The 10,330-nt window shown below is 33.6% G+C and overlaps 1 protein-coding gene across 1 annotated transcript; it reads left to right on the top strand.

Moving 5' to 3' along the window:
- Positions 1 to 271: 271 nt before the first annotated feature.
- On the top strand, positions 272 to 5,701 carry LOC105798641 (peroxisome biogenesis protein 3-2). The gene is made up of 7 exons (XM_012628769.2): positions 272 to 619; positions 914 to 1,075; positions 1,163 to 1,362; positions 1,469 to 1,599; positions 3,540 to 3,667; positions 4,512 to 4,736; positions 5,208 to 5,701. Exons 1-7 carry the CDS (start codon positions 606 to 608, stop codon positions 5,461 to 5,463), a joined length of 1,116 nt encoding a protein of 371 aa, XP_012484223.1. The 5' UTR covers positions 272 to 605; the 3' UTR covers positions 5,464 to 5,701.
- Positions 5,702 to 10,330: the final 4,629 nt, after the last annotated feature.

Raw genomic sequence — 10,330 nt, 5'->3', positions numbered from 1 at the left:
AAATGGACTAAAGAAATTTTTACCAATAAAATATAAAATTTAATTCAATTTTGGATAATCACAATTTTTTTAAGTTAGATTTCATAAATCATATTCATCTTCATGGGATTGAATGCATAAATTATTAATGGTGTATGTGGCAGTGATTTTCCCTCCTTTCTTTTCTTAAAAAATTAGTTAATTTACAGAAAATACATATTTTTATTTTTATTTTACTAAAATGAAGAAAATTTCTGGAAACTAGTTAACTACAACACCTCACAAAGTAAAATTACCCAATTCCCTTTCTTCATAAATCAAAATAAGCAATAATTTTGGCCTGCACTTTGCTGACAAAATCCATCTCCGCTTCTGTAATAAAACCCTTGCCTATGAACTAACCGTAATTTTAATTTTTCTTTTTTTAATGTTTTAAGGGGTGGGTATTTCAATGCATTCCTTTTCCTCTCATCCATTACCAACAAGATTTTATATTCTTTAAAAAGATTACCCTTGTTTATCTTAAAATACAGGGTAGGGTTTGTTTTCTCTTTTTTGATTTTTTCCTCTTCCATATTTGCTTACTCCAAATGGATGTTTCGCTTCGATAGCCAATAGTAGCAAATATGCTCTATTTAAGGTCAGTTTTTTCCCCTATTGTTTGTTTATTTCGATGTTATCTCTGGGTTTTCTGCTACGTAGCTTGTTTTGTGCTTCAATTACATTTTTTTTTGGCTAAGTTGCATTCGTTAATATTATGCTTCGTATGCGTTGATTGCTAATTTTCTGTTGTTGTCATTTAATTGCTACTTTATACTTTGCTCTGCTTCTGTTTTAATATTGGGTTTTCGAGATTTTCTTTTAGTGTTTTTTCAATAGTTTGTTGATAAATTAGTCCTTTTTTTTCCTTTTTTGTTTTCCTTGTTGCATATAGGGATCTTTGGAGAAGGCATAGGAGGAAGGTTTTGGTTACAGCAGGTGTTTTAGGAAGTGGGTATTTGTTGTATAAACTATATGATGCTCACAAACGTAGGCTTATTGATTTGGAAAGGCAACTGGCAAACGAACGGGAAAACGATGAATTCATTAAAGCTCAGTAAGACTGATCAAAACTGTTACGATCTTTTATGGAAAAATTCTCTGTTTTTGTTCTTATAGTTTCTGGTTTTCATTACGTTGATAGAATTCAACTCCATTTTGAGAACATTCAAAGAATTGCTGATACAACAACATTACCTCATGCAATGCCCTATTTAAGTTGCCGGATAGCTGAAGATTTGAACCTTTCACATCTTATGGAGAGACTAGTGAAAGGGAAGGATCAGCCCAACAGTTTGTCTTCTTCAGAGAAACTTGAGTTATGGGACAGGCTCAAAATTTTGAGTATGAAAGTTGTTGCCTTTTGTTTTCTCTGGATTTATAAATTGCAAGTTCTTATGGCATGCTGCTGAATCTAATCTTTCATAATTGATACTGTTTGTTTTTTCAGGTTTTACAAGATTGGTGGTGTCAATATGGGCAGTAACCATTCTTAGCTTATATATTAGAGTTCAAGTCAACATTCTAGGAAGACATTTATATATTGATACTGCACGTGGTCTTGGAAGCTCTTATTTACTTGTAAGCGCTCTACATTTTTATCTGTAATGCCTGATAAATATGTCCAATTCATCTGTTGTTAATTAGAATTGATTGTGGAACCATGTCAACTTAGCTTACCTCTCCATATGGTGAAATTTCTGAAGAGTATTATTTTAGTCTAAATTTCTCTCTTCTAGTGACAGTTGGCGGCATATCCACCAGATTCCATTTTAGTTGCCTCTATTGTCAATAACAGAGGACCTTTATAATGATTTTTCTTTTTCATTCAGCTGGTTTATTGAGGTAGAATAATACATGAATTTGGCTTATAGTATGAAGGTTTTAGTTGATGCAAAATAATTGTGGGATATGCAATCATGTAGTCAAATGTTGCCTGTATTTAGAAAGAAAAAGGGGGGGTGGGTTCAGGGCTTTGGAAGAACAAAAGTAAATTTAGGTGCCTTTTTAACCTAACTGATACCCATCAGGTGTTAAAAGTGGTTTGCATGCATTGTACGCATCACTTAAACTATTCACTATTTGGGACTTGACTTTAAAGATGTGTTTCCATGCCTGTATTTTCAGGTGGCTTGCCTTCACTTCCCTTCCCTTCTATGCTTTGAACTTCAAATTTTGGTCTAAGAAAAGAGTCCCTTTGAGTGATATATAGAAAACTAGCTGCTTACTGGCACAAAATCAGTGATAACAGTTTTGATGCCATATATATTACTACCTGGATGCTTGAACCCTTCATATCACTCCTATAAAGTTTGATATTGGTACACTTTTGCTATAGAAGGCCATACACCATGTTGCTTGGACTCTTCAATTTTCTTGAAGTTTCAGAGCTTTCAAAGAACATAAGTAAATTTGGGTGCTTTTTGAACCTAATTTGTACCTTTCAGATGTAGAAAGTGGTTTGCTTGCGTCTACATGTCACTTGAACTATCCATTATTTGGTACATGGCTTTAAAGATGTGTTTTTGTGTCCGTACATGAATTTTCAGGTGGCTTTACTTCCCTTCTACACTTTGAACAGTGACATAGAGAAAATCAGCTGTTCACAGATACAAAATCTGTGATAATAGTTTTGATTGCATATATATTACTACCTGGATGCTTTGAACCCTTAATATAACTCTTGTGAAGTTTATATCAGGGAACTTTTGCTATAGAAGGCTATTTTACACTATGTTGCTCAGACTCTTCCTTTTTTTTCAAGTATCTTTGTCCGACACTTATGTTCGACACTCACAGTCAAATTGAAGCAACATATATATTACATGACCTTAACTATTATTGTTTTTCACCTTGTATATTTGCTTCTTAAGCCTAAAACACTAAAACTGATCCATAAAGGTTGAATGATACAACCATCACCTAAGAAAATGATACATCAAAAGGGATCAAGATGGTGCACTTCAATATATCTAATTATTCGATAACACCTCAGAAAGAAAGTTTTTAGTAAGAATTTAGTACTTGTAATATTCTTTACTCAATTGAGTTTGATGGTTATTTGGGTGCTAAATGAGAACTTAATTTTTGTATAATCCTGGATCTAAGCCAGTTGGAAGTGTTTGTTGAAATATTAAGATAGTTAGGAGACTTCAATTGATACTTAAGCACTGAGTTTTCTAGCTATAGTGTCAACCATATAAATAACTAGTAATTGATTTGTAATGTGATAACTGAGAGATGCAGAGATTGTTGTAGATTAAACTGCTCATTGTTGCAGTTGACTTGTCCCTCTTGGCTTCATTACAATTTTTTCCCTTTTGCTATGTGATTTTGGGTGCTCATTATTTTTCTATTGTTTAAGCCATCATCTTATTGGTAGGTAATATCACTGAATAGTGTCATTGTCGATAACTCTCATTAGAGCAGTTATCTTTTGGCCCCATGATTCTTATTTATCCTCTTTCAGCCATCTTTATTTGTATTATTCTCTAAACACGCTATTCATTCCTTTCATGCAGGAGGAAGCTGATCTCATTGACAGGGATGACCAGCAAAAATTCCTGGCAAGTGCTGACTTTCTTGCCAATCATGGCTTGCCAAAATTGATTTCTAGTATGCAGACAGCTGCAACAGAAGTTTTGAAGGCGTAAGTGGGTTCTATTCATTATCTTTTCATTTTGGTTTATTATTCTTGGAATCAGCATTTTTATAGTTAGCAAAAATACAAGTTAAAATAATAAGCTGGAGTAGGATTAGATTTGTAAATAATTTACTAAAGAATATAGCCATAGATGAGTAAAATAAAGGAAAATAATTTATATAGCCAACTCAAATTGGTTTTCATGTTAGGGCTTGATTGAGGTGAGCATTTTCAATCATCCATCTTCAAATTAGGTATGATCTGTTGATTTGATCTTTCAGTTTCTGGAGTAATCCTTTGACATTTCTTCTATTAATCAAGAAAGAATACTCTACCGTAAAATAATCTGTAACATATAAAAGTACAAATGTGGAAAATCTTTTGAATTGAGAAAAATGGACGTGAGTGATCATTATATTTCTAAATTGACATGAACACCTAATGTCCTTGAAAGACTGATTTCTGATATTGTTAAACACTCTTCGGATTGTGTAGTCTTGCCTGAGTTTTGACCTTATTCCCCTTTTCCCCAAGGGGCAATTAGACATGTCTTCTAAATATTTAGATCTTTTGGAGAAAACATTTCACAATAGTTGGGGGGAAAGACTTTAAAGTGAAATATGCATCAGTATAGTCCTTTGTCCAAACCTCCTTAATTTTACGGTATTCTTTGCTAACATACAAGCTGCCTATGCTTTTACTTCAAGATTCAGAACTACGAAATTTCATTGTTTTCTATCCTGAAATCAACATACTAAAATACTTAATGATTATTATCTTAGATTATCAAGAACTTTGAGTGAATATTAAGGTCTCCTTGTGTGGCTTGGAATTTTGTACTTTCTTGCAGAAAGCAGTTGAGAGACTTCTTCAATACTGCAATACTTCATGAAACTATCATGCAGATACTTGACATGTTCCTTAGCATGGGAAGTCCTCATCACTGGGTGGACTGCTTGATGCCTGAGGACCCAAGGTTGTACAAGCTTGCCAAAACATCCAGCGATGAAACAAATCCTCCTGAATTTACAAAATTTGATCAACTTATGGTTGAGACACGAGAAGTACTTTCAAGGTATCATTAGTGCATTGGCCCCAGAAAATATTGTTTTATTCTGCTTTCTGTTTAGCAATTTACAAGTCTAGAAGAAGTGAACAAGGGGTGGTTGGTCCATTCCAAAGCTCCATTCTGTCTCAGCAAAACCTTTAACACCAACCTTTTCTTATCTAATAATTACATTGTAAAGCATTTCTTGGGGAAAGAAAGAACATAAAAAAATGGTGATGCTCGAGTCTTAGATTCTAGCTTGGGGATGTATAGTGATTTAGGGGTTCCCTTGGAGTAATGATTGATTATGTGAGTGAAGGGCCACCTACATTGTGGAACTTTGAAGAGAGTAGAGGGCCTTGTGGGGTTAGCTCTACAAATGGTAGAACTTTGTTCCTTCTTGCTTGTAGCATGTTGAATAGTTGTGATTTAGACTTGAAAAAGCAAATTTTAACCATGGATGTAATCTTAATCTTGTGTGTGGCTTTTGCATTGCAGTGCTGAATTCAGTAATGTTGTTGAATTATCATTAAAAGCAGTGGCGAAAGCACTGGTGGAGGAGAAGGGTTTTCAATCTGGAGGAGGCAATCTAACAAATGGGATGCCTCTAGCTAGACTTTTGCCTCGAATTGCACAGATATGTCCGACTTTGGTTGAGGAACCAAGCAAAAACCAGTTTATCCAAATCATACAAAGTGTTCCAGAAGTTGGTCTCTTCTTCACTCTCCTCTATTCCAATATGTCAGCCTCATAGTGAACAATGTTTGTACCTTTATTATTATTATTATTCACATTTAATTTACAAAAGGCACCAGCACCAATGGGGCTGGATACCTTGGAAGTTGCTCTAGGAATAATAGAACCGAAGGCTAGAGATTATTCCTTTAGTTTGTAATTTTTTGTATGATGTTAAATCTCCCTTTGATTGAAAATGGTGCTAAAATAAAGCCTGAGCTGAGGTTGAGAGCCTCGGGGCTTTAGATTTTCATTTATTTTCTACTTTGAAACTATAGAATTTTCAAATCATATCAGCAAAGGTTGACTTGGTACCATACCATGTTCACGTTTGAGACAAGAGGTTGTCCAAGGTTTCAACACTTCACTAATGATTTATTCTTCCATGTTTCTTCTATGAACCCCAGAATCAAGTTCCTTCAGACAAAACCTGTAATCTTTTCACTTTTTTAAGTTAAACCATTGGTAAAGCAGTGGATATAATGATTTATTTTGGGCTAATTCTAATATTCTATTCCACTCATTCTTTAAAGTTAGCTCACTTGCCCGATTGTACTGACGATATAATCCAAGCTTCCTTTCTTAGTCGATTTGAAACGATCGAAGTTGATGATTGGGTTTATTTTTCACACTTGAATTCAACTCAAATGGAACGGGGTAAACGTTGTTTAAGCAGTTTGATAATATTCAATATAATACAATATATTTAATTTTATTTTAAAATAATAAGTTGATTTTGTTATACCTACAACTTGTAGGCGAGCTTGCGATCCTACAATCAACTCCTATGATTAAGGAGACACCTTGTGAGCTAGGACACTCACAAGCTTAATTCAATGGCATTACACGCTTGATATTGACAAGTATATCTATCATTCACATGCCCCACACATCCATTTCCTAAATATGACATCTCATACCTACGATGACAAGACATCATTTTAGGCAGTCCAGAATCAATATATGGATGACATATGGCACCTTGGAAACTATCAGAAATAACCCTTTAAATGACTTACGTCAGGAAAAGGACTAATGCATTCTTTCCTCTAGCACTCTGAACTATCCCTTCTCCTTTCTAATCCTTTCCTGACCTCTACAGTTCGATCACTTCAATCCTCCTATAGCTTTCCACCCACCAGGTGAATCGTAAAAAACTTCCACAACTTCCTCATTGTATCTATCCACTGATAGAAATGGCTTATCCTAACAACCAAAACTCCCTCAACAATCAGAACTTCTTGAACTTCCCTAGTAATAAAGATTTCCCCAACTACCAAAACCAAGTTGGTCAGAGCAGCCAAGTCCCATTTGGGAAATGGAAACTTTGGCCAATAATACCATGATCCTTACAATCCATTTAGTTAGCAACAATATCATTGATCGCTCCTCGATGTGTGTGCACTGAGGTAGATAAATAATGCAACTAAATATGGAGAAATGTGGTGTATTGCAAGTAAAGTCAAATTGTAATATAATTTAAATTACAACAAAATACCAAATTCTTCTGAAAATCATACCTAAGAGATTGCCATAATTGGTAAATGTTGTTACTAAATTAATTATTCAAAAACAAGTATTAATCTAATCGAGTTACGGATTAGTAGTGTGAATCCAGAATCCAATTGAAATAAAACTAATCCTAATTTACTAACTACTAAAGAAATTCCTATTTCTCAATTAAACAACGCAAAAATAATCAATAAATTAATTACTAGTTAAGTTAAAATCCTAACTTGATTGAATTGTTAACTACGCTTACCTAGGAATACCCTCTCGATCTTTTTCTACTTAAGGATCACCACCTAAGATACCCTCTTGGTCTTACTTAGTTGTATATCTACCAAATCGATACCTGAAAAAATCTCCTTTCAGTTTCATTTCTATAGATATTCTACTAGAGGTGTCAATTATAGTATTCTAGCAATTTAACAAAAACACATAAAAACTCAATCAAATTGGAAATAATACTCAACTAATAATCAATTAAATAATTAATTTATACACAAATATTCATGAAAGCCCAAATATCGAGGTGCCAATTATAGTATTCTAGAAATTTAACAAAAACACATAAAAACTCAATCAAATCGAAATAATACTCAACTAATAATCAATTAAATAATAAATTTATACACAAATATTCATGAAAGCCCAAATATCAATCTCATTAGCATACAAATATTTGATCAATTAAATGAAAAAGCACAATTGTAAAAGAGACTGAGTGGATAAAGTTCTCATTGATAAGATCCAGTTGATTGTGAAGTCTTGAATCGTCTCCGAATACAGAGTTTAATTGAGAACAAAAAAATTCAATGTAAAAACAAAAACAAATCAAAATATAAAAAGAAAAAGAAAATAATACAAAATGACAATAATAATATTTTTCTAAGAGAAAACCTAACCTAAAATTAATCTACTGACTAACTACTAACCTGCCTCATTATTTTAAATAAAAATGTTGGTTGTATAGTGACTTAATCTAGGGCTTTATATTTATCGCCTCATCACGATGTCAAGGCCTTACTCAGCACAACAACGTATTTAAATTCCAAGTTCCAAAGCAGGCATGTCGCAACTTCATTAGCGATGTCACGACTTCAAGGTATCTTGTCGTGACGCCAAGACTTACCTCATCGTGACATAACTTACTGCTTGGTTTTCTTGGTGTTGCACATCACGACATCGAGTCGCATAGTCGTGACTTCAAGCTTTCATGTCTCAACCACAATGCTTCCCATGTCGTGACGCCACTCACTAACTTGGTCTCCCCTAGGCGTTACATTTTCCACGTTGCGACTTCAAGGTTCCCATGCTGCGATGTCAAGCCCAATTTTTGAAAATTTTAACTCTTTCATTTCTTCACTCCACAATATCAACACCTGTCGTGGAAAATAAATAAAAACAATTAAATTAACATTTTAAAATATATAAAATTAAACGAAGAAATAAGAAAAATTGAAAACGCAAATTAAAAAAAATTAAAAAAAATCATAGAAGTTTAAAAATTAGGAAGATCCGTATTGCCACCGTAGAAATACGTCTAGCTGGTTCTTGATACTTTGATGCTCCGCTTGATCTCTAGTCAAGAAATATAAACCAACATCCTCGGTCGAATCCACTAATAATGTCTTATCTTCAATTGACGTGACATCCACATCACAATCCATTTAATCCCAAAGTCGAGCCAACCCCACATTTCATTTCAGGATATTATTACCTTGTGCATCATCACCTCAATGTCGTGTGAGGCTGTGATTGTTTGACTTTGACTTTCCTCAATGAATGAGAATGAATTGAACTCATTGATTCCTTTGGTTGACGTTTCTCCAACTATAGCTAGAAAGTATGTAGACTTTTCCACACCTTCATCTAATTTCTGTTTAAGCTCACTGCCAGCATCTAGTTTTAAATCTACTACTACTCCTACTACTACATCAATTGGATTGGAGACAATTCCTTCCTTTCTCACATCTTCATTACAACCTCCAATTCGAACCTTTTGTTGAACATTTCCGTTCAACTCAATATGATTAACAATGGTATAGTGGGCCTCATTGTTAGAGTTAGGAGCATCATGCACAACTTATTAGATTCGATTGGGCACTTAAGATTAGCTTTGGAGGAATTTCAATGCTTGTCCTAGCTGGTTGGACATGGAAGACATGATGGCTTTGAATGAAGACAACCTATCCTCCACAACACTGAGACGAGCATCAAATGATGGGACCTCTACATATCCGCTATGATCTTCACCCCAATCTGAACAGTAATACCGGGATTGTGGATCATAAGTCAGATAGCTGGTGGACCATTCTCGGTTATAACTATCTCTCTCAGTCGTATATCCATATGAATCATAAGAAGGTTTGTATGAATACCCGTGCCTTCCATATTCTCTATCATAACTCCACTGGTTCGTCAAGGCTTTTTTCGACCAACTCGATCTCTTATTGTATCCGTATTGTTCATCTTGCCACCTATATGCATCGTTATACATAATTGAGTTAAATTTTAAACAAGGCAAATAAAAATAATAATAAAAGCGATTAAAGAACTATTAACTTGTTTATATTTCAAATAATATTGCTTTTCTAAAAAACAACCAATTTAATAACAAATTTACACCGTTACAATCCCCAAAAATAATGCCAACAACTTGACTGCTCCTTGATGTGCGTGCATTGAGGTAGATGAATAATGCAACTAAATATCGAGAAATGAGGTGTATTGCAAGTATACAGGTGAAATTGTAATATAGTTTAAATTACAACGAAATACTGGTAAATGTTGTTACTAAATTAATTATTCAAAAATAAGTATTAATCTAATTGAGTTAAGAATTAGTAGTGCAAATCCATAATCAAATTCAAATAAAACTAATCCTAATTTCCTAAATACTAAAAAATTCCTATCTCTCAATTAAACAACACAAAAATCAATCAATAAATTAATTACTAGTTAATCCAAAATCCTAATCCGATTGAATTATTAACTACCCTTACATAGGAATATTGGAAAAATCCCGGTTTGAAAATAATTTTCTTGCACAACGGAAAATTAAAATTTTGAAAACCGACCTGATTTGTGATATTTATAGCAATAAACCTTAACCGAATTCATACATGTGTTTTCAACTTAGCAGATGTTCGTTGTTCTTGAATTTCAACCAAATGGTCTTCTTCGCTATTCTTGTACCACAAACTACTTTGAGTGTGGGCTCGAACCAATTGAATCGAAATACAGAACTAGAAAAAGTTTTCTCTCTTTTTGGGGTGAAAACAAAAACTCTCTTTTTTTAATAGAAATTGGTAGAATTGTCATTCTGGAAAAATCTATGTAATAGTTGAGAATAAATTCTCTTTATTTTTCAGAAGAATAAC

This window comes from Gossypium raimondii, chromosome 9 (assembly GCF_025698545.1).
Source record: "Gossypium raimondii isolate GPD5lz chromosome 9, ASM2569854v1, whole genome shotgun sequence".
Classification (NCBI taxonomy): domain Eukaryota; kingdom Viridiplantae; phylum Streptophyta; class Magnoliopsida; order Malvales; family Malvaceae; genus Gossypium; species Gossypium raimondii.
The sequence above is the reverse complement of the archived record's forward strand: the minus strand, read 5'-3'. Positions and strand labels throughout refer to the sequence as shown.

Coding starts and splice junctions, on each gene's coding strand:
- LOC105798641 (XM_012628769.2), top strand. Junction 1,363..1,468: donor GGACAGGCTCAAAATTTTGA/GTATGAAAGTTG, acceptor TTGTTTTTTCAG/GTTTTACAAGATTGGTGGTG. Junction 4,737..5,207: donor ACACGAGAAGTACTTTCAAG/GTATCATTAGTG, acceptor TTTGCATTGCAG/TGCTGAATTCAGTAATGTTG.